Genomic DNA, 26,242 nt, shown 5'->3' with positions numbered 1-26,242 from the left:
AATCAAAGTAAAAAATGAACAGTGAACAAGAAACAAGCTCAAGATAAATTGCTTAAAGGATTACTGCACAAGTTATGGACCACACATGATAGATTGGCATTCTGTTTGGTTTACGGGTAAAAACTGCAAAGATAACTGCAAGTCTCCAACAAATGTAATGAGCTTCTGAAAATACTGTAATCCTGTCCTTTATTTCAAATACTATCATATGCATTTCAATACCTAAGGCTTATACGTTAACTAGTTATGTAAATATTCTCTGCATGGCAACAATGAAAAGGCTTTCAATGTTGGTAATTCTTTAACAGTATGCTTATTAAAGCTTACTTGCATCTTACAATCTCCGACAAGCTTACCTAATGGCCAATAAAGCATTACTACTTTAATACAGAGCAACAGGGCACTGCAACAGCATGCATTTTCTGAATAATAAGAAGCATAAATCAACAGAAAACCAGAACATTCTGCAAAATCAAGGACAGATGAAAAGCCACGGTCGTACTTGTGGTCTACCTTGGATGGGGGAATACTCTGCAAACTTACACTGCATAACTGCTCCTTGCCTTGCTTGGACACATCCAGAGCCACTACAATGGGGAGTGCGGTGCAACAAGTAGGTCACAGTTTGAAATGTCTCTGGCTGACGGTGATGGCTCTGACACTCATATCTCTCAACCTCAGAGCAAGAAATCTGGACAAAGCCATACATAGAAGTGGGACACAGGCCCAAAAATAAAGACAATGTTTAAATATTGCTCTTATAAACTTAGAAAGATAATAGAATAGTAGTAGGCCTTGCATTAGTATGAATTTTTGAAAGTATGAAATCTGAAACTCAAATGTCTGCCATTATTTTCTAACTTCAGTCTTTAATGGTTTGCTACTAATTTGCCAGAAAACTACAATTTTATGAAAAGCAGACCAAAATGTTATGCAAAAATATAAAATTGCCACACAATACAGCTGGGAACCTGTAAAAGAAGGGACACCTTGTTAAAATTAGTACTGTTAACTTGAGCAGCTGACAAAACAAGATCATCTACATGCATTTCTGAAATAAAAGTAATCTATAACTCTGATCATTACAGTTATTTATAATTGTAAACCCTCCACGTTTTCTTCCAAATTTGCCATTTTGCAGAGGGATTATTAGGGGGAGAGCAACATTTTGAGCCAAAATTGGGGACAGTTGAGAGGTTTGGATATTCCTAATTCTATAAAGCAATTTATTTGCACGTACCTCTCAACCTCTTAATGCAGGAAATCTGAACAAGGCCAAATATATTGGGGGTACATGCAAACAGTACTAATAATTGCTCTTGTATAAACTTAAGACAGTTGATAGAATAACAGGTCTTGCTTTAGCATGCATTTTTCTGAAGGTTACGACATCTGAAACTCAATGTCTGTCATTATTTAGTGACTTCATTCCTAAATGATTTGGCAGAAAACCACAAATTTTATGAGGAACAAACCAAAAATAAGAAGCAAAAATCTATTCATTCTGCAAAATTCTGGACAGTTGAGAGGTATAGTTCAGCCGGGGCTGTCTGAGTTTGCTGACCCCCCCCTCACAAAATCATGGTCGGAATGTAGCGTCCCCCCTGCAGCCATTCCAATGTCCCATTCCTTCGTTATTTTGCCCCATTTGCCATAATCACTGTAATGTGCATACTGCTTTACTTCTGCGATGATATGGATTTCATTTGAAAGTTTTATTTTATATTTTACAGCATAAACCCTAATAGATATCTGCTAAACAAAGCAATGCAGTCTCACAATGATAATAGACTTGGCATTAAAACTTTTCTGCCCTTGAAACTCACATTCATTGAAACAGCCTTGAAACCCACATTCAAAGAAAATACATTTTGCCAGTGGCAGATAAAGATTAATTTTGGGCTGTTTTCAAATCATAGGCCCCTTGAACACGAAACATACACATGCTCTTTGATACACCTTCCTGACTGTATTAAATTATATTCCTTGTACAATACAATACAGTTGAACTGCCCAATTCAGAACATTGCCATCATAAAAGTCTACTCAAACTTCAACAGTCCACCAGTATCAGTAAATATGCACGATCTCTGAAGAAGTAAAAGTCATCTAAATAATTCCACATTAAAGAAATCTGTTAACAAATGAAGAGGTTACTGCTAGCAAACAACTTTATATGTCATTGTTTCATCTACAAATAAAGTGCCTGTTGCCCTTGAGGAATACATTGCTTATATTGCATTAAAAAAATTATAATGCTAGTAATATCGCAATAGGGAATGGATGGCAAACTGATAACAGGTTCATAGTTACTAGGTATCTTCACTAAAGAGGACTGCAGCATCCATCCCCTTTACAACAGAGTACAGTATCAGTAATGGATCTACCTACTGTGGGAGTAGAACCCACAGCCTTCTGCTTCAAAAGCAAGTACGCTACCTGTTGAGCTATTTACAATATAAGCAGACTCGGCATAAGCAGCACTAAACTTTTAACCCACACAAACACCAGGGAGGACATGCAGACTCCACACAGAAGGCACCCCAGCCAAGAATCAAACCAGACAATCCATAGCTGTCAGGCAACACTGCTACCACTGCACCACTGCACTACTGTCTGTTTTAAGTAACAAAAATACAGAAACCACAGATTTTATGAGGAACAGAACAAATATGAGGCAAAAATCTGCAAATGTTTTAGAAATGGTGGTGGGTAGGGAATTCAGGCTCTTGTCACTTGGGCCCAAGGTACAGGGTTCAAGCCTTATTCTCTACACTTAGGCCCAAGGTACAGGGTTCAAGCCTTATTCTCTACCCACCACAATGAAGCAACTGGGGCATTACACACACACGCACTGTACTCTGCAAATGCGATCCAGAATGGCCATATACCTGCAAATGCACACACCTACCTGACAGTGTTATCGGACCTCCGGCCATGTACTATGTGATCCTGTTATCGGTCCTCCATATGGCAATGTACTCTGCAGCTGTTTTCCCAGATCGGTCCTCCAATCCACAAATGCAATCCTGTCCTCCACGAATGCACTCCTGTACTAGCCCGCGCATGTGGTCTTGGTCTCCCGCGAGATGTAAGGAGGCTGGAGCCTCCTGCAATTGGTCCAACCTGCGGGCGATGCAGTCCGATGACTTCCGGTTTGTGCAGTCGCCACTGCACAGATCTCTGGGTTGGAAGGGTGGAGTTAACTCCCTTCCCTATCCAGACTGCCTAACTGAGCCGTATAGAGCTCAGGAATGCCTGAGCATGAGTGCTTGGAGTTCTGGTCTGCCTAATACAGCAGCCAGGAACTAAGCACGCATGCGCAGAGTCCGAGATTTTTTTTTTATGTTTTTTATTTTTATATGTTCTACGGGACAGTGGGGGAACTGGGGACTTTTATTTCATGAACAGGTGAGGGACCCATTTTACAGGTGGGAGGGCTGCAGTCCCGCAGTCCTATAGCACGAGCCACCCCTGGTTTTCAATGGAGGTTTCTCGGCCCTCATAACATACAATGAGTTGTTACAGAAGGATTTTCTAAAACCTATACCCATTCCTCCTGTCCTGTCTTCTTTAGAGGATGTGTGTCTTACTGCCTGCAATTTTCCTGATTGACAGGCAGCTGTCCCTAAAAAGGCAGATAAGCTGTATAAAGTTCCTCATTCTTTTAAATTTTTATACACTATTTCCAAATCTGACAGCTGCTATAGCCTTAGTTAATTCCACTGCTGCTAAACACTTAGTTAATTTCAATCCTAATCTTTCTAATAAGAATGGGGACATTTTTTTGATAGGTATGGGAAAAAAGTGTATACTTCTGCTACTTTGACTTTTAGAATTTTGAATTGTCAGGCTCATATGTTAAAGTTTGTGCTGATAAACTGTGAAAGTATGAGGAATGTTTTATCTACAGTTTACTCTTGTGAGAAAAAATCAGTTTTAAATATTTTAGATTTTAGTTTCTTCTGTTGCAAGTCACTACTCATTGTTTGCAGTGTGTGTATGACTCGGTGTATGGCCACTGGTACTGTTTGAAGGAAATCTGCTTGGCTGCAGTTTTCAGAACCTTCCAGATGATGTAAAAATAGATTTTAAATTCTCCTCTGGATAGAAAATGTAGTGTTTGGCCCCTCTGCTGCAGAGGTGATCAAAAAGTGTGATGAAAGGGGCAAGCTGATCTAGGGAATCTCTAAGATTTTTGGGTGTCATTCCTCATCCTGCAGATCTGATGCTCTTGTTTCCACCTGTTAGTCAACACATGCTGTCCCAAGGAATGATAAAACCAGTTCTTCCTTCCCAGGTGTGCTAGGTGTTTTATTCAAGGCTGTTCTTAGTGCCAAAAAAAAAATAAAATGCATGCAGTCCAGTTCTGGGTCTTTTCTTAAACCTGTTTTTATAGTGTCTAAATTCAACATGTTGTCAATTCATAACCTGTTACCTCTTCTTCCCCTTTCATGTTTCCTGGTAACACTTGACTTAAAAAATACTTATCATCACATCTCTATTCATCCAGACTTCAGACGTTTCTTAAGATTTTGTCTGTCTGGATAACATTATCAGTTCTCTGCCTTACCTTTGGATTATCCACTGCCCCAAGAGTATTCACAAAATGTATAGCTCTGGTTAGAGCTTATTGAAGGCTACCAGGTATCCACATTTTTCCATATTTAGGTGATTTGCTTATCATTGCAGAATCTTTTTCAAGGTGTCAGGATTCTTGCTATTGGGAGAGAAATCTCTTACACAAACTGGAATTGCAAAAGAATATTCAGAAGTCTTTCTGCACTCTCTCACGTAGGATTGTGTTCCTGGAATGTCAAGTAGCTTTTCTTTCACAGGAAAAATTGATTTTTATTTAGATATATTTCTAAGGTTTTCCACTCAGACTTCCGTCGCTGCAAGTGAATGCCTCAGAATTTTAAGTCTCATGACATCTGTGATTGTCATGATACCCCTGACAAGACACCACATAAGAAAGATACAGTGTTATCTGAAATCTCTTTGATCCCAGCATCACCACTTCTTTATCTTTTCAGCTCCCAGTGCTGGGGCTTGTCAAAAGACAAATCTTTTGGTAGAGACAACAAATATCCTTAAATTCAAGTGCCTGCCTTCCACCACCCTGCTACAAAGCAGTCAATCACCACAGATGATTTGGACTTTGCCTGGGGAGCATTTTCAGTTGAGATAAAAGTGCAGGAGGTGTGGGACACCAAGGACAGATGCAAGCACTTAAATATCAAGAAGATACTTGCCCTGATCAATACACTCAACTCTCTGACCCATCTTTGGTCCCTGGGAACTTTTCAAGTGGTTAGAGACAATACCACAGTCATGTGGTACATCAACAAGCAAGGGGGAACCAGGTCATACCACCTTTTCAGACTAGCCATGTTACCATGGGATATAGATTCACAACGCAATCTGATTTTACAGGCATTCTACATTCTGTCAGAGCAAACCTGTGTGGCAGACAAGCTGAACAGGTTTGCTGCAGACACAAATGGAAAATAGTTCATCCATGAGTGATGAATTCCTCAAGCAGAACTTCTTTGCATTCTCTCTGAACAATCAGCTGGCAAAATTCTTGTTCCAGTACTCCATGCAAGAAGAACTGGAAGACAGGTGCCTTTTTTTTCTTTAGACAGGAATGTTCCTGTATGCATTTCCATTCTTTTCACTACTATCCAGGGTACTTCTGAAGATTCAGAAGGATTCCCCAGAGATCATGGTGGTGACTCCCTTCTGGCCCAGGTGGCCATGGTTCTCTCTTCTTTTGGAAATGTCCAGAACAGTTATCACAAGCATCCTCATAGACTGGATCTACTAGCACAGGACCAGAGGTGTTTGATACACCCCAACATCAGTCATCTTCTACTGATTGCCTGGATGATAGAGTTTTAACTCCTTTTAAGCACCTGTTTTCTGAGAATGTGCATCAGGTACTAATTGAGTCAAGAAAGCCTGCTATGAGAAAATCATATATTATCGAATGGAAAAAGGTTTGCTAGTTGGTATCAACAACATAACCAACACCCATTTAGGGCTAGTTATTTTCTGGTTTTACAATAATTGTGTAAGTTAATGTTCTTTGATCTTTCTTATTCCTCTAGCAAGGTTCATTTATTGGCCATTTCAACATGTCTGCCCATGGATCCTCCTCTTTCAATGCAGTCACATGTTAAAATGTTCTTGAAAGTAGTTTTGCATAAGAGAAAACCAGTGGTTCCTCCTTGGAATCTTAATTTTGTGTTAGGAAAGCAAACACTTGCTCCACTTGAACCAGCTAATCTGGCTGAATTCAGGTTCTTAACATGGATAACAGTTTTACTGATTGTTTTGACCTCTGCAAGAAGACTAATGAGTTGCAAGCTTTTATCGTGAGTCAAACCCATTTCATTTTCCACAAGGACAGGGTTTCTTTGAGAACTAATCCTTCTTTCAGGTTTAAAGTGGTATCTGAGTTTAATTTCAGCCAAACTATCCATCTCCCCATTTTCTTTCCTGAACCTAAAAATGAGCGAGAAAGGATACTCCATACATTGTGTTAAGGATTGCTGGTGCAGGTTTATGCCATCATTACAATGACTAAAACAATAATCTAACAAAAACAATATTAATCTTGCTTTCCCTCTCATATTCCACATTTATTTAATATTGATTCTAGATCATCTAATACAGTTTGTCTTGTATTTAACCATGTGCTCTAGTATTATCATTTCTGAATCATACTGATAATTTGTAAAGGTAGCAAAGTCAGTGCCAAATGTAAAGGCTCAGCAGATTTAAGTTTCTTGTTGTTTTGCCAAAACCTTTCTAGTAACTGATACCTAAAAGCTTGTGTCAAAAAAGGTTTTATAAGGTAAAGTAATGATGACATACTAGTTTAAGCCCTTAGCTCATTTAGCACAGTTTTGTGACAGTTGCACTATCTTCAGCATTGAGATTTTTTGCAGTTTGGTTACTATCCACTTCACAATACACTTTCCCTGGCCTTTTACTACATTTACAGCTACATTGTTTTTGTCTTCTTATTGCTGGCATGCTATGCTGCATACAGTCCTCCTGCCTAATTTATCCTGACATCTTTAGTGTCTCCTCTGCCAACCTGTTCTCAACACCAAATTCTTTAGAAATAACATCCATTTCCTCTGGTCTGCTGTCATATGATATGCAAGGAAAATTTTCATACCACAGTAGAATCCTGACTTAATGGGCAATTTTCCATATAACATTAGAGCTTTCTGCAACATGACAGCTATATCCTTGTAATCTTTGCCCTGTACAACACATGTCTTAAATGTCTCCTACTCCACTCTATTTTATTCTATATAGTAAAATCTCCCCAGTAAAACCTTCCACAAAAAGATGAGCAAGGATTCCACACTCACAGTTGCTCTCCCCTAAAATCAGGCTACAGACCTAGAGGGAGTGACCCATTTAATGAAATGAAATTAACAAAGGTTTTGAATATGTAAAGTTCCCAAATAAACATATGAAAATGTTAAAAGGAGGACTGCTGGTCTTTCAAGTCTACGTGGGAGCTGTAGCTAGTTTCTATGCAACTGCCCCAACTTCCCTTATCTTTCCCTCTGCCTTTCCTGGCTCTGCCCGAGCAACTGTGAGCTACTCTGATGACCTGAACTACAGAATACTACTGCCTTACCTTGTATATTTCAGAGAGCTACCACCATCTCAATGTATGATATTCCCCTACAAGCTGCCACTTACGTTCATTTCTAATACTTTCTTATTTTCTTCATATGCACTCATACCATCTACTAACAATGTAATGCATACAAATTATATCACATTTACTATGTCTTCCCTTATGCATTTACATTGAGCTTACTAAATCCCTGCTCATATCTCAGTCCATTATACTGTTCACTGTTTTGAGAGCTATGCATTCCACTCTTCATGACTGCCAGATTTACCTTCCACTGTATAGCCTACTGGCTGAGATTTTAGATCATGTGACCTTATCAGTACCCACTAGTGTGGATGAATGAACATTTCTAGCACTTGCCCATCTTGGTCTACATCACTGTCTTTTCTCTTTACATAGCATGGCTCATCTCAAGGGTTATTAATAATCCTGTGTCTTTTCCTCCATTGTCCTGATTATTCCCATCCAAACCGAATGCTTTTATTTGGGCTTTTCCCTATAGGATGATTGAGGTGGTGATTTTAGATGATTATGCTGATTCTCTTCAAAGAAATTTCAGTCATATGACCAGTCATGTTTCTGATTAGATTAGACCCATTTTATGATAGTAATTTTAATATGTTTGCTATGTGATATCTACAGTTTGCTACACATATGTCAGAGTGAAGGGAACCTCAAATGACTTATAGATAACTGTTTGCATTTTATTGTTAAGTTAATCAACAACATTTTAACAATTAATTTAAGTAACTCCTATGGAATCCCCCCCCCCCATTTTTGTTTTACTTATTCTGTGATGTGCCTAATATGTTCTTGTCTTTTGTATTCCTAGGATGTTCGTGTATTTAACTACTACAAACAACTCATTAATTTTAGAAGAAACGGTGATCCGCAGTTCCTGCTTAAATGTGTCAATCCTCGGGAGGTAAGAAAAGTGCATGCATGATTAGAATTTTTCACACATTTTTACATATCTTGAAAGCATTGAAAGTAAGTGACTTTTAAGATTGGATTTTTTGAAAGTATATTCCAAAGGTGCAAGCAAACTTTGACTCCTCTAGGAAAATATTCTGTGATTCCTGTTATCTTGTGATGAATTGTATGCATCAATCAGTTACAGACTGGAGATTTATCTGACCTTCAAGGTGATGAACACCATATCTTTCAAAGTTCCACGTTTTTGCAGAATGTCCAGATTTTTCCCTTACATTTTTGGTCTGCTCCTCATGTGTGGTTTTCTGGGAAACCACTGAAGAATGAATACAGTAAATAATGACATACATTTGAGTTTCAACTGTCATATCATTCAGAAAATGTATGCTAACACAAATCCTGTTATTCTAGCAACTTTCTAAGTTTATAAGAACAATATTTAAAAATCTGTCCTTATTTCTGGGCCTTTATCTCCCATTATTTTAGGCTTTGTCCAGATTTCTTGTACTAAGAAATTGAGAGATATGAATAACAGTAAAACTGCAGCTGCAAAATGCAAATCTTACATCATTTCCGTTTTTAGGGTATTATATATCTTTAATTCAATTGTTAAATTGTTTTTTTAATTCCTGCTTAAAGGATTAAGGCCATTTGGAACACAGACTCCTCAGTGAATGTATATACCCTGGGATCTGGGATCCAACCAGGTGTCAAGTTGTTTTCTGAATATGTGCAAAGAAAAAGACTGTTGAATATGTACAGAAACCCTGTTCCAAAGTCAAACTAATGACTGCATTAAATAGTTTGCTATTAAAACTATCCTTGGCTCCTCAATTCTGACTAAAAAGAGGCCTAGACTTTGCAGTCCAGATTGGTAGGATTTATCCCTTCAAGTAATGATTCATCCATGTAAGTTTTCATTGAATACCTTTAAAACCAGAAAATCACCTTTCTTGTAGGAACAAAACAGCATATTGTACTCAATGATGGGTTGAACATATATGAACAGCCTCAAAAGATAGTCATTATTTCTTGTTGTAAAGTTCTTAAAAATTAAGACAATAACTTTTAATGCCTTAGCTTTAACTTTTAAGGCGTTACTCCAGTACTTAAAATTGCTACATATAATAATACCTAAATTCTTATATTCTGCCAACTTCTGTAGCTCATAAGGACCTAATTTTATTTGATATTCAACCATTGGTTTCCCAAAATGCAAAGTAGCAAATTTATTCTTATTAACTTTTAGTCTAGTTATCTAACTAATGGTTCATCTACCAATTCAGCCACCAAACACATGTAAGTGTTGAAATGGTCAATATCCTCTGTTGATGTAATAAAACAACCTAGTTTAATATCAACCCCATACTTGGCTATCCAAACATTAGATATCTTAGGAATAATGAAAATACAAGGCTGAACAATACTAGACCAAGAATGGAGCCCTGGGGTACCCCTTTGTTCGCTTCAAGCTAGCTAGGTGTGAAGTTTCCTATCCTTACTCTGCAAACTACCACAAAGTCAGTTAGCCCTCAGCAAACCCTGTATGGATTAATTTTGTGTTTGAGCATGGCATCAATGATAGCAGAATGAGGGATACTGTCAAAAGTCATAGACAAATCCAAATAGACTACTTTACAGACATGCCCATATCTAAGGCAGTTGTCACTTGATCATAAAATATAATTAAATTAGTGAACGTAAATCTTTTTTTTTTTTTTTGTGAAACCATATGAAATGAGGTCCATTAAACATCTAATAGACACCACTCAAAACTCTTCCCCACCAGTAAAGTAAGACTGATAGGTCTATAATTACTTATATTATCTGTTGAGCCCCCCCTTATGAACAGGAATTATGTCCGCAAGTTTCCAACTAGCAGCAAAAGTGCCAAAATACAAAAGGTTATTAAAAACATTGAGTGACAGCAGTCAAAATATATTTACTGCAATATGCCATAAAATACCTGGAATATTATAATGACCAATATCACTACCTTTTTTAATACTGCTTAAAGATGTTCATATATGGGTCAAATTGAAAAATGAGCACCCACAACTAGCTTCTACTGAAATTCTAATGTCAGAAATATTAACAATCTAGCATCTCCTGCCAAGAAGTGCTCATTGAGCAAATTCGCCAATAATTCTCTAGCGATTATCACTTCACCTTGAAAGAAAATGGTGCAAATGATTTACCCTTATTACCAATGTATCTAACACAAGAATAAAATTTCTTAAAACAAGGGCTACTAATGAAATTATCTTCTAATTTACTTTTTGCTAATCTCAAATAGGCAATTAACCTCCTGGAGACTAAATTATTGACTTGATTTTCATCATTTCTCTTGAACTTCTTCCAGAGCCTAAATTTCTTCCTTTTTTTCTCAGACGTTTAGTATGACCAGTATTCCACAGTGGAGGTGTAGTCCTCAGTAAACTGCTATTGTTTTTTTACATCCAAACAAAAGAACTTCTTAGATATTTTCAAAGTCCTGCCATTTATTCACAGTATTATTTACCTTAGACTAATTCAAGTCCATAGACTATATTTGATTATTAATATTCAGATCGAATAGCTTACTTATCAAAATACTATTTTGTTGATTCATACAAAAGCTTTAGTTATTATGTTAAATGGACACAGTTGGTTGTTCTCATGTTTGTAAGTAAGAGATCTAAGATATTATTTGATCTGAAAAGAAAATCAATCCTCTGACTCAAATTGTGTAATATAAATAAATCCTCAGTAAACTGTTTTGTTTTCTTACATCCAAACAAAAGAACTTCCTAGATATTTTCAAAGTCCTGCCATTTATTCACAGCATTATTTACCTTGGAATAATTCAAGTCCATATAATTTATTTGATTATTAATATTCAGATTAAATAGGTTAGACTTATCAAAAATACTCTTTTGTTGATTCATACAAAAAGCTTTAGTTATTATGTTGAATGGACAGGGTTGACCTCATGTTTGTAAGTAAGAGATCTAAGATATTATTTGGTCGGAATAGAAAATCAATCATCTGACTCAAATTGTGTAATATAAATAAATCATAAAATGTAATCCCCAGTATTGCCTCTGCTGTTCCATCAGACAAACCAATCCCAGGAAAGTGTGCAGCTTCTATAACAAACTAACAAATTCAGTGGGAAACCAGAGTCAGCAAATAATATTCCCACAACAATCAGTTCTGAATAATAATCCACTTCCAATACCCTAACATTTAGTGATTGGGCCATACAAATAACCACCCCTCCTCATATCCTATTATTTCGCAAAGAGCTAAATGATTGGTATCCAGGAAGCTGTATTCCTTCACTATTCCAAGATTAAATAATTACACTCAAGTCATAATTATTTACTGAACATACCACATTTAGTTCATTTATTTTATTAGTCAAACTTTGAGCATTAGCATGACACACTTTTGATAACCTGGAGTGTCTAGCATGGTTGTAACTAGCCTTAATTCCTAGGTAAAATCTAAAAAAAATGTTTCACAATATCAATCAATTTTGAACTTAACAATTTGCCACCTAAATAATTCAAATGATACTTATCTTGCCCAATAAACTTATATTATTCACAAAATCATGTCAGAAATTAATAAAATCAATGTCATTTTGAATACACCAGTTATCTAACCATTTATTGAACAGCATTGCTTTTGTGAATTAGTAATCTGATAAGGCTAGTGAAAAAAATTCTGAAAAACAAACATTAATTTTGTATTTTAAACAAACCTCTGAAATAGTCATAACCATCCTATACATGTGAAAGAGAGAGTTTATTTCCAGATTATTTACATCTGCATATATAATTATTGAGCTATAAGGCCTGTGTAAATATCTTGGAGTTTAAATTCCCCTAGATTGGAAACAGTCACATTCCCTCAATCAATACTAACAAGTTGTCTAATACTTTTCCTAATCATTGAGTCACCTATAAAGAAAAATCAGTGGAATGGTTCACTTTATCCTCAATATCTACCATATCAGTTCTAAAGTTACTTCCGACTGCCTTACTCCTACTGCTTTTATTTAAGGCTGACTCAGACTGGCTGGTGTCATCACCAACTCTGTTGTCTCTTCTTCTCTTCTTTATATTGCTATCATCTGCCTTTTCCTGAAAATCTAATTCAATCTGCAATAAAGATTTGTTGACAAGGTTATTCTGTTGTTTAGTAAACTCTCTCTAAGCCCCTGTGTCCACTGTGAGTGGTTTTCTGAGTAAAAATACATGATTCCCCAATGTATGTGTGTAATAACTGGAATTATTCTTCTGTATAATGGAATTAATAGCCATTTGAGAGCCCTCAGAAATCATAATAACCTCTATATCAGCCTTACTTTGTTCAAAGTGAGCTTTGTACCTTAAATCCAACTTGCCGCTTATTAAATATTCGCAATCAACCACTTGTGACGAAATCTCTTTGGGTTTATATCATAACATCGAAGTTGCAAAACCTCGAATGTCATGATATTGAACCCAAAACCTTGAAGACTGACAACAGCGAAGCCGCAGAACATCAAATTCTTTCCCAGGGAAAGAATTTGGTGGGCCGCGTCCGCAGCTTCGCTATTTCCTCCACTGTGGTGCGATCCTGGAGTTGGTATATTTAAGTAGGAGGGTGTGGGGGGGGTGAAGCCCCCCACATAAGACATAGTTTGTAGTGTTTGTGTGTTTCGTGTTTTGTGCTGGAACAGCGATTTTTTTTCCCAGGGAAACAAATTGCTGTTCTCAGCTTTTGGAGTTTTTGGTTTTCGCGGTTGTCAGTTCGATGTTTTTGCATTCACTGTTATACCGGTTCGATCATGTGATATAAACCCAAACTCTTCCATAAACCCTCCGGTTCCATAGCTAAGTCAGTCAGCTTAACATGTTTAAAACACTTAGTTGTGTTGGAGTCTACTAAATTCTGTGGGTGTGTGCTATACATGAGAAAATGAATGCAATAGAAAAGTGTTTTTTATGTTTTTTTTTATCAATCAGTGACTACAACCACAAATTAGGTAATCAGCCCATTTCAATCCAAACTTGCAAGTAACAAAAAAGAAAATAGAAGCTGTACTACACTCCTGCACATGTAGCACATCTCATGACACACAGCCACTTAGCACACTACCAGTGGTCCACTTACTTAAATAGCAAGTGTAATCTCTGTCTCACAAACACACTTAGCCCTCCAGGAGAGCCCAGCAATGTGGGCTCCCTATGCTCATACTATAGTGCTCCCACTAGTTTTCACCCAAGTGTCAGGCCTAAGCTGCCTCCCTACCCCCAACAGACACCTCTCTCTCCTATCCCCCCAAGCTAGCTCCTAAAGACAAGACACCCGAGCCACTAAATGAACTCAGGTTGATTACACTGTAGTCAGGGATTTCTCTCTACACCATCTGCTGGTAACTTTTTTTCCTGTTTTATTTCAGAGAAATGTTAAGCCATCACTCTTAATAGTTTTTGTATGAAATGTTATTGAGAAAATTCAGATCAGCAGGGTGGTGCAGAAGCATTTTTTTCCTGTCTATAACAGAGCTAGAAAGCAGTTTGAAAGCAGCAGATTACCATAGTAGAAGGTTCTGAGCACAGAGCTTGCACTGGTGGTGGCATACATATTTTTCATTCCTCACAAACTCTTACAGACATATATATGACACATTCATTTTCACAAGGTTGATGGTTTACTGCTTCTTTCCAGCTGTTTCAGTAGTGACAGACTGACCTCCCCAGGAAAACTACAATCAGAATCATCCTCTTAATATGTTCAGTTTTAGAGTTTCCTTAAAAATGATTCATAGAAGATGACATTCTCGCTTCTTATTTATTAATGGAATAAGGGAAAATATTCAAAATGAGGCATGTCTTGTCTCATGAGATATATACATGTAAACACATAGCTTCATCTTGAGGTTACTGTTTATATATATATATATATATATATATATATATATATATATATATATATATTTTTATATATATTTTTTTTTTTTTTTTTTTTGCCTTAATACTTTAAAAAGTATATGTGCTCTCATCTCTTTGGTCAGTACCCAAAGCTGATGGACCTAGGTGATGTGATTGACATTGACTGATAAACTGAGAGCTTAGTCCAATGACTCAGTTATTTACATATATATATATATATATATATATATATATATATATATATATATATATATTTACTTATTAATATTTGTTTATTGGAAAAGTCTGACTGGGCACAGTTGCCCTTTTTCAGCAGAAGCCCAGGGAGATAAGCTCCAAGATATCAGCTTTAATGCAATCAATATTTACAGTAACAAATTTTAGTTAGTGCATTTCAAATTTAGTTCAGTACTTTGTTCGCCACCACTACCTACAATAATACCTGCAGTACTGCCACCACTGGCTTCATCCATGGGGTCAGTCTCCTGATCTCTACCTTCGCTCATGAATAAGACAGCAAGATATTTAAACTCCTTCATGTCACACAGCTGCTTTCCTTCATAGGTCAGGAGCAAGTCACTGTTATTCCTGGAACAGTATCATGATCTCTGGTTTGGAGCATTTGATTTTCACCCAGACCACTTCAAAGTCAATAGCAAACTGGTGAAGTACACAGGATTACAGTCACTAGAGGTTATGATATCATCACCTGCAAACAACAAAATGAATTCCATATATCTCCAAAATGGATGCTCTCCAGAACTTAAACTAAATCTTGTATCCTGTCCATGACAATTACAAGCAGGAAAGCAGATAACAGACATCCTTGTTAGGGTCCTAGACTCCCTTTGGTGTTTGGAATTTAATGGTAAGTTTGTGGACACACCCACCACTCCTCAAGTACAGGAATTAAATAGCAAATATCAGTGGTTCTGAAGCTTTGGAGTGCTGTTAAACCTCTCATAGGACATTCTGAGTTATGTCATCACGAGCCTTCACCATATCCACAAAACATATTTAGACATGGATGACAAACACCTATGACACCTTCCAATATCTATGCAATGACAAATAGTTGGTCTACTATTCCATAATGAAGATGGAGTTCACACTATTGCTCCTAAATCAGTGTCTTGACTATTAGATGAGGCCTCCTTTGTAGTACAATAGTACTGGAGACAAAGAGTATGATTTTCCTGTCCAAAGTTTGACAGTGGAAGCTGCTAACCCAATCTGGCAGTCTTGAGGTACTGTACCCATTTTTCAGACAATGCTGAAAAGGTATGCTAACATGATACCCCAACAGTGTCCAGTGCGTTCAGTATTTCCAGCCATATCTCACCCACTCCTCTGCCTTTCAAACGTCAACCTGTTTAATCACTGCAGTAACTACACCTGCAGAAATAGATCCATTATAACCAGCTGTATCTGTCAGTATCCTCTCAAAGAAGAGCATGTCCACCAGATTCAGAAATTACCTGAAAGTCTTGCTAAGAATTGACAAGGATACATTGGAAAATTATACATTGCTACTAAATGCAAGATGTTTCAATGTAACACTTTAACATATTGCATTATACTAAGTTATCATTAGGGGGTTAGTATGTGACATCCTTTCAGGATTAGGAATGCAGTACATGTACAAAATACATCTGCAGTGAACTGCCATTACATAAAAAGTAAAAATAGAAATATATGTGTGAATGAAAACTCTCTGTGGTTGAAGTACTAGTGGAGATCAGGGCAGATAAAGAGGATGCAGTCTATGGGGCAGAGCCAGCTCTTTATGTTGCATATGGAGATATACCTTACTTTCAACTACCATGTGGCCACAGTCATGAGGAAATCCTTTTATGTTGCTTGACTTATAAGTAAATGCATGGCACCTTAGTCCAAAGAGGTCATTATCCCACTGTACTCTGCTCTTATTAGACCATTCACAGAGTACAATTCTCCCTTCAGTATATACCTGACAAGGCTTATGCAGCAAACAGAGCAACCTCAGAGGTTCCTTAAAAAAGAATACAAGGCATAACAAACCTGCCTTATGCAGCACACCTTAAAATACTTTCCCTTTACTCAGTCTCCTGTAGATTGCTGAGGGGTGATCTACACCTGGCTTACAGGGCACCTGTAAATCCCACATTTATGAATCTCCTGCATATTTATAAGTCAAACAGTACTAGAAATACAAGGTCTAAGGACCTAAATTGTGTAACTGTGTGTGTGTGTGTGTGTGTGTGTGTGTGTGTGTGTGTGTGTGTGTGTGTGTGATACAGATCAGTCCCTGCTACCTTGACTCTTCCTTCCAGCAATGGACTTAAGGGCTATCACCCAAGGAAGATTATGGGTTCACAGAGCAGCCAGCATGTCAGAGTTTGATGGTCAGTGTGGGATACCATACAAATATTGTCTTTACCTTACACTAACAGTTTACTTTCTAACCAATTGCTACAATAGTTGTTATAGTAAGTGTCTAATTTCTAGTTCTGTGAGACCCTGCTGATGAAAAGATATAAGCACAAACAGGTTTATCAGCTCTTTAGCATTCATACTGTCTCAGCTGCTAACTACCAATTACTTTCAAAGCTGCTAACTACCAACTACTTTCTCAGCCCGGCACTTGCTCAAAACTCATAGCAAGCACTTATAAACCCTAGCACTGCAGAAGGACAAGCCTCTCTAGTCAACCTTACCAGCCATTCAGTAAAACAGTTTACTGTACCTATGCAGGCATGTCCAAAGGGCAGTTTCCGGTGTACTCTCCAGTCCAACTGGTGAATCTGGGCATTTTGAGGCAATGTTACAAATGCATCATGTACACAGACAACCCTCTCCTCCTACCGCCAAACACTAACACATGCGAGAGATGCAATTATACAGCAAAACTGGAGGCTAAGCTTTCTCAACCCAAGACTGGATCAGACAGTCGAGAGGAGAAGGGAAATACTGGCATCACACCACCAGTCTCACACAGATCCATTAAACCAGCACCGGCAAAAAACACACGTAAATGCACGAAAACATACTCGAAGGCTATAAATAAAAATCTGCAAAAGCAACAGAGCCCTCCAAAGCAGACATCCAAGCAACCTCCACCCCCAACACAAACCATGAAACATATACTTCACAAAACCAGTGTGCCACACAATCACAGCCCTCAAGGCAAAATAACATATCCAACATACTAGTAATAGGTGACTTTATAGTCAGGCACACTGACGTCCCACTCACTAGGCCGAATAAGGAGAAGGTTACTGTTAGCTGCCTGTCGGGTGCCAGGATCTGCCACATAACACAAGCACTCAGGTTACTCCAGAACAAGTACAAATATGACTCTGTCATTGTCCATGTTGGTGTAAATGACCTGAGCTGTACCTCCCTGGACTACATGAAAAGAGACATGGAAGAGCTCTCTGATCACACAGCACAGACCGGTATAGCCCTGACCCTGAGTAGCATCCTGCCCTCACCAAGAATGATAACACGGTATAAAGAAAAAATTATCATTTTCAACAATTGGCTAATTTTCTGGTGTCATTCAAAGGGGATTTAGTGTCTGTCTGCCTGGGATGATATGCTCGACAAGCCACACTGTTTCGCTAGAGATGGCTTGCACCTGTCACCCTTAGGTTTTCGAATACTGGCCAAGGCTCTTGCCACCCCCATAGTGCCTTTTTTAGGCAAGGCTCAAAAGACAAACCCACCACCGTAAATAGCACAAGTAACAAAAATCTGAGGGTAATACTACTCAATGCCAGAAGTCTAAACCTCAAAATGCACACACTCAAGGCACTCTTCAGTATGGAGAAAAACGATATATGTGCAGTAACAGAAACCTGGTTTAAGGCTCCAGACTGCACCCCAGCACAACTAGGCTACAACTCATACCATACATTTCGGCCACAGAACCCGGACCAAAATACAAAAGATGAGGGAGTATCCATATTCGTCAAGGATACCCACACCTCCAGGTTAGTGGCACAGCACTTTGCTTCAGAGATTATCCACGTGCAACTAACAATGGGCAAAACTGCAATTCAGATTGTAGCTTGCTACAGATAACCCACCATGTCCCAGGACCCCCATTCCGCATTTCTGGAAACACTGGGTAACATAAAGGTCCTACCAAACACCCTAATATTGGGTGATTTCAACTACCCAAACATTAACTTGGAGAACTACTCAAGTACTAACTCCCTTGCCCAACATTTCTTAGAATTTATAAACTCAAATGCCCTGGAACAACTGGCCAACACTCCCACCAGAGGTGACAACATATTGGACCTGGTCATCACCAACATGGGCGACTGGTATTCCACACCGGAGGGCAACCCCTCGCTGGTTAGATCTGACAATAAACAAATCACTTTGGATATCCACATTCCGCCCCCACCCCCAGACAACCACCATGAAAAACTTTTCAAAAGCAAACTTCACTTTACTTAAGATGGATGTGGAAAGTTTCAAAGCCCCCATGCTAAAGGATAATGCTGTCCAAGCTGCAAAATCCTTTATTGATGCATTCTACGGGGCCTACAAAAATGCATGGATCATGCTATCCCAAGCAAAACCAAGACTCATTCCTCTAAGAAAAGGAAACCAGTCTGATGGACCCCTGCCATAAACAAGCTATACAATAGAAGGAGGAAACTAGTACAGAAAAGAGTAAAATCCCAAGAAGGGAAGACATCCCTGATCAGTATCAGCAAGAAACTACGATCCCTCATAAAATCGTCCAAGGCGAGCTTTGAAAGAAAACTTGCCAAGGACTCCAAAGATAACCACAAGGCATTCTTTAGCTATGTCAAGAATCTAATTGGCAGTGCTCAGATCTGCTCGAAGTTAGTGCAGAATGGCACAAAATACACTGAACCAACTGATATTGCCAACATCCTGGCAGACAGGTTCAGTGCAAACTTCACCCCACCCCCCGTTCACCCCCAAAAGGGCTCATAACCATACTAGAAGAATGTAGAGCCCCTGAAATCACAGACACTCAGGTTAAAATAGACCTCTCCAAAGCCAAAAACACAACATCAATGGGACCGGACGGTGTACCAGGCTGCGTCCTACACGAGCTCAAATATGAACTAACTCCTCACCTAAACACACTGTTCAAACTCAGCTCCTCCACAGGCTACATACCCACAGAGTGGTGCCCAGCAATGGTTATTCCGCTCCACAAAGGTGGAGCCACAACAGACCCCAGGAACTATCGCCCTATAAGCCTGACTAGCTTGGTCTGCAAGGCTATGGAGCGCATCATCATGGAACTCATTAACAGAGACATTGGGAACTTCCAAACACTGGACCCTACCCAGTTCGGCTTTGTTAAGGGCAGATCATGCCTCCTAAACCTGGTGGACTTCTTTGAGACAGTTACCAAAGCTATAGACAAGGGAAAGGTGGTACACACAGCCTACTTATACCTTGCAAAGGCCTTTGACACCATTCCCCATTCTGGTATTATAGACAAGCTCACCAGCCTGAACATAAACCACTATGTCACAAGATGGGTTGCCAGTTGGCTCACGGACAGAACCCACATGGTGAGAGTTGTGGGAGCTATGTCTGACTCTAAACCGGTTACAAGTGGCATTCCCCAGGGCTCAGTCCTAGGACCCCTCTTGTTTGGCATATACTTCTCAGAGGTACAGACAAGCACAGGAGGACTATGGCTGACCAAGTTCACAGACGACTGCAAACTAGGGGCTATAATTGACTCACCAGCTGTCACAGACATCCTCCAAAAGGGTCTCACTGAGATAGATACCTGGTGTCAAAATCATGGCCTCAAGCTAAATGCCAAAAAGTGCATAGTTATTCCCTTTGGAAATAACGAAGTACCCACAAACTACCACATAGGTGGTAGTCCCCTAAATATGGAAAATGTAATAAGGGATCTGGGGACCCAAGTAGATAGTAATCTCTCCTTTGATAATCACATTGCCAAAGTGGTTAGAAAATCCTTCTATGTGGCCCACCTAATCACAAAAGGGTTTGCATCCAGATCAAAAGAGGTCATTGTGACCCTCTACTCATCACTCATCAGACCCATCATAGATTACAATACCCCATTTGGGATGTACCTTACAAGACACCTGCAACAGCTGGAAAGACCACAGAAGTACCTCACCAAAAGGATCACTGGCTTCAGAGAGATGCCCTCTGCAGCTCGGCTGAAGAAACTCCAGCTGTATTCAGTTGCATACCGCCTGCACAGAGGTGATCTCTGCCTGACATACAAGGCCATGTCCAACCCAGAATTGATGGACATGCTCCACCTAAAGAAAACCTTATCCCCTCGAGCCACACTCTCTAGGGATCTAAACCTCACCACAACAATAAATAGGACATGCTGGAGGGATAGATTCCTGTCCCAGAGACTTCCCATGCTTTGGAACAAGATTCCAATCTACATTAGGCAGAGTTCCTCACTAGCACTCTTCAAGAGAAACCTTGACGAGTGGATGGGAAACAGAAAGTTTACCCCAGGGACCACTTCAGTGGCTCTGCTGGACAGAGGCACAGGGAACTAATCTAAGGGGTGGCAAAAGCCAACACATTCTGGCTAGGCTTATAAATGCCTTTGGGCAGATAGCCTAGTACCTGCCTATGAACCTATAATACTTGAGCTAATGGGAGCTTGCCAGACAGAATGCATATCTAAGGCAAAGGATCTAATCTCTGAAAATAAAAGATGAAAAAAGAACATAGAATGATGTAGAACTGTTCCAGTGGACTGGACAGTTGTCTTTCTCTTTCTTTCAGTGATCAAACAAAATTAAAAAAACAAAAGAGCATAAACAGAACACTTGAAAGCATCTTATGGATTTGGGCATGTTGTTAGCTTACAATTTACATTTACTAACTGCTTTGAAGGATGTAAAGCAGAATTTTGAAGTTGTCATTATTCAATGCAACATTGAGTGTACAAAGACTTATACCATGCTATTCTCGGCAATTTGTTGCTATTTTTTATATCTGATATTGTCACTGTTTTATTCCTTAGGCTGCTCTTTTGGACAGTGCTGCAGGAGTTCACATCAGATTCCGCTTAGGAGGAGTAAGTATAGTTTTTGTTTTTTTCCATTTTAGAAATGTTTATAAACTTGTAATGAAATACATTTTATATATATATATATATATATATATATATATATATATATATATATATATAAATAACAACGTTAAATAAACCAAGTAGAGATAGTAGGGTTTGTTTTATGACAAAATATGCTAATGATAATAGGAAAATGTGTAATATCATTAAAAAGAACTGGCATCTGTTGACTGTCGATAGGGAGACAGCTGAATGGGTAGGGGAAACTCCCTGTGTTACTTACAGAAACAATAAAAACTTAAAATGTTTGTTATGCAGGGAGAGAAAGCAGGGACCAACTCGAGGGAATGAGATGGGTACGTTTCCCTGTAAGAAATGTAGGATGTGTGATGTAGTATGTAAAACACAATCTTTCAATAACCCCACATTGGATTTTAGATTTGAACCTAGGTTCAGTGCTTCATGTAATAGCACAAACATTATTTATCTCGCTAATTGCAATGATTGTAATTGTTTTTATGTTGGTAAGACCCTGAAACGTCTCAGAGATAGGATGTATCAGCATCTATATGATATTAGAAACAAGAATATGTTAAATGCTTTAGCGAAGCATGTTGTGGAGTTCAACACGCATAGTTTCAGTTTCAGAGTCTTACAGCATGTGACAGTTAATATGAGAGGAGGGGACAATAATAACTATTTAGAAAGAGTTGGACTTAGGTGGATTTTAAAACTTTGGGCACATATTTATCCTCGGCTTAATAGTAGTATATGAATTAAGCCAGAATTGGATGCCCGTTCCTTTAAGAAGTAGCAGTACTTTTAATTGGAGCTTATACATGATTTGACTAATTGATGACAATGAGTGCTCAATTTGTATGTCTTTATACTATATAAACTATGTAAGTGAAATGTATTGTCAAGGATCTGAAGAAGCTTAGTTTTTATCTACGTGAAAACACTTATCCATTGTTTTGCTCATTTTATTAAACTACTAAACTGGAATATTCAGCCGTAGTGGTCCTTCTGGTTTTGCTCTACAATATATATATATATATATATATATATATATATATATATATATTTTTTTTTTATTATTTGTTGATATATATATATATATATATATATATATATATATATATATATATATATATATATATATATATATATATATATATATATATATAAAGGCATACATTTATAACTGGATTGTGAATGCACCATTTGTTAATTATCTTGCTTTTCTGAACAGCATCAAACAAGGTCTGCTGAAACAGATGTTCATTAATGCATTATATTCAAGAAATTTGGTACTTTTCTGTTATCGGGGCAACATTTGCAATGAGAAGTATGTACTATAAACAGGTATTCCCATATGTCCGAGTTTATTAATTGAAGTTGTTAGTTAAGTTTTCCTACATTCCGGCCATTTAATCTACATTGGGTGGAGGGGGCATTTCATATTCCTTTCATAACACATTTTGCAGATGGGAGGTTGAAAACTACGGCGCTAACGCTGCCTCAGCACTCTGAACACAAACGCTGTTGAACAGGCTGCAGCCCCAAACTTTCTGCACTGTACATATCTTCGGCAAATGTCCTGAATTTTCCCTCATGGTTTTAGTCATTTTATTAGTAATGTTGTGGTTTTATAGCAAACATTGCCATTACTTCATAAAAAGGTATTAACTTTGTGACCTAATTTTTGGTTTGTCTTTTTTATAGATTGGAGAAGATGCATATTAAATTTTAGTTCATCATTAATGATGATTCCTAGAAGTTTAATGTGAGCATCAGGTTTAATAACTGTGTTATCAGAGGAAGAAATAGAAAAGGAGGATTTGTGGTGGGAATGTGAGTGGGGGAGAAATAGTAAGAGTTTGGTCTTTTTTAGGGTTGAGGATGAGTAGGTTATCAGTTAGGCACTGTTCGGTAGATAAAAAGGCTTGTTGAGAAAGAGTATGAAGCTCAGAGATGTTATCAGAAATGGAGATGAGGGTTGAATCATCAGCATATTGTATGAGGGAGGATAGTTTACAAGATGTGTGGAGGTCGTTGGTGAAGATATTGAACAGGAGGGGATCCCAGGATGGAACCCTGGGGAACCCCTGTTGGGATAGGTATGAATGGAGAAGGGAAGAGAGCCACTTAACAGACTGCTGTCTACTAGATAAGTAACTTGAGAACCAGGTAAGGGTGGAGGATGATAGGTTGAGACTAGCAGGTTTAGATAGTAGTAGGGGATGGGAGACTGTATCAAATGCCTTAGAGAGGTCTAAGAAGAGAAAAGAGATGAGTTTGTTGTTATCTAGGTCCTCAGCAATGGTATGGGTAAAGGATAGGAGGGCTGTAGTTGTGCTGTGTTTGGGACAGAAACCATGCTGTGTCGGTGTGAGAAGGTTGGAGTAGGTATTTAAGAAGTTGTGAAGGAATGCTTTTTTCAAGGATTTTAGAGAGGGGGGATAAGATAGCTATAGGATGATAGCTGGGTGGGTCAGTGGAGTTGCCACCTTTGTGTAGGGGAATAGTAAAAAAGGATTTCCACAAGGTAGGTACAGTGGATTCCTAAATGGACCTGTTTACTAGAATAGACACTGGGAAAGCTATAGAGTCAGCAGCTAATTTGAGGAAGACTGGAGGTAAATTATCAGTGGATGGGGAGCAGGGTTTGAGCTTTAGCAGAAGAGATCGGATGTAAGAAGTAAGAACAGGTTGAAGGGAGAAAGGGTTGCAGTTAGGTGGGTTGGGAGGGGTAGGTTGGGGAGTAGTATTTCCATTTGATGGTAAGAGAGCCTAGATAGTATTGATGAAGTGTATATTAAGTAGTGTAGCTGTTTCAAGGTTGGATGTATTTGGGTAGGGAGAGGGGTTTGAGGGATGGCCCGGAGAAATAATTTTATTTATGGTTGACCAAAACTTCTGAGGGTTGGATTTGCTATTTAGTTGATTAGAGTTAAAGAAAGACTTTTTGCCAAAATTAATTTATTTCTTAGTTAGATTTCTGAGATGTTGATAGTTGTGAAGCAGGGGTAATTGTTTAGATTTGATCCAGGCTTTCCACACTTTGTCTCTCTAGAGCATAAGGGATCTAGTGTCTTCGGAAAGCCAGGGAGCATAGTTAGATTTTATTCTAACCTTTCTAGAGGGAGCAAGGGAGATAAGGGTATTCAAGAAGATGTTATTGAAACTATTTACAGCAACATCTAAAGGGATTTGCTTCAGGAAAGACCAATCAGTGGAAGATAGAATCGAGTTGAATTCAGTTACATTGAAGTTAGAAAGTTTACAACAGTCTCTATACAAGCTGGGTTTGGGAGGTTGGGAGGTGAATCTAAGGACAGAGGTATGTAACTGGTCACTAAGGTGGCCTGGTAGAGTAGTGGGCTTTTGATACAGGTTTGGGGAGTTAGTGAGTATCCAGTCAATTGTAGAGATAGATTTTGTGTTCTTTTGGATTCGGGTGGGTGAAGTTATTAGTTGATGAAAACCATGCAGGTTTATAGTGAATTGAGGGGAGTCTGTTTTGAGTTTGTACCAATCAAGGTTGACATCACCTAAGATGAGGGTTTCATATGGTATGTTTAGGGTGAACCAGGAAATAATTTTCTCAGGGGTGGGCAAGTTATTTTTCTGGAGGGATATAGACAGAGGCAATAGCTAGTTTTTGTGATGGGTTAAGATGGCAGTTTACAATAAGAAGTTTGGCGGGGTGAAAGTCAGGGATGGGTGTGGGGAAAGGTGAGAGGTTCAGGTTATTTGAGTGAAGGATGGCAACACCTCCCCCTTTTTAGGCAATCTGTCAGAGTGATAGATATTATAGCCTGGTGGGAGGATTTCATTATTAGAGATGTGTGGCTTAAGCCAGATTTCTGATAGGCAGAGTATGTGTAGGGTGATATTGGCAATCCAAGCATGTAACTCAGTGATTTTGTTGGTTAGGCTTTGAATATTTACAGAGTATATGGATAGGTGTTTGGATACAGTAGCATTTGGTATTATAGCTTAAAGATGGTTGCAGGTAGTAGGAGAAGAGGGGGAGGTAGATGATAGAGGAGATATATGCCTAGGTAAAGAGGGAGAGGGACCTGGGTTAGGGTGAATGTCACCTGATGTAAGTAAGTTTTGGTGGGTAAAGACAGTAAAATGCTAGATAAGTGTAGCTTGTGCAGTTTGGGTTTAACTTTTTGGGTTGGAGGGAGTATTTCCAGTCTAGTCATTTTTCGTGGTAACAGTTGGGGAGATTGAATAGAGCTGGGGAGATATCAAAGAAGGATGGTGTAGAATAAGTATCTAAGGTGTAAGAGGTAGAAGGGTATGGTAGTGCTGGAGGAAGGAGAGAATGGTATGAGGTTAGAGAACTTAGGAAAAAGAGGAGGGAGGAGGTAAGGATGAGGTATTGCATTTTAGAGTGTGATTGGAGTAGGGGATGTGTAATAGGAGGAAATAGAGAAGGAAGAGATATAGAAGTTAGGGAGGAATTTTTCAATGACTAGTAGGTGGTGTGTACAGGAAATGTTGTATTAGGTAGGTTGACAGGAAGCTGTTTGTTAGTGGACAGTATGGGAGGAAGGGGAGGGAGTGGATGGTATAAAGGAAATTGTAATGGGATGGGTCGGAATGGGGGTAGGGTAGGGGAGCGAAGTGAGC

The 26,242-nt window shown here is 38.6% G+C and overlaps 1 protein-coding gene across 1 annotated transcript in view; it reads left to right on the top strand.

Moving 5' to 3' along the window:
* Nucleotides 1–26,242, top strand: part of CCHR5.PART0H11orf65 (chromosome chr5.part0 C11orf65 homolog) — a 426,753-nt gene that overhangs the window by 162,625 nt on the left and 237,886 nt on the right. The window contains exons 3-4 of the mRNA XM_044072623.1: nucleotides 8,502–8,594; nucleotides 21,545–21,598. Coding sequence (XP_043928558.1) covers nucleotides 8,502–8,594; nucleotides 21,545–21,598 — 147 coding nt within the window. The remainder of the gene's footprint in view (nucleotides 1–8,501; nucleotides 8,595–21,544; nucleotides 21,599–26,242) is intronic.

This window comes from Protopterus annectens, chromosome 5.part0 (genome assembly GCF_019279795.1).
Source record: "Protopterus annectens isolate FY-2018-M chromosome 5.part0, PAN1.0, whole genome shotgun sequence".
Lineage (NCBI taxonomy): Eukaryota > Metazoa > Chordata > Ceratodontiformes > Protopteridae > Protopterus > Protopterus annectens.
The sequence above is the reverse complement of the archived record's forward strand: the minus strand, read 5'-3'. Positions and strand labels throughout refer to the sequence as shown.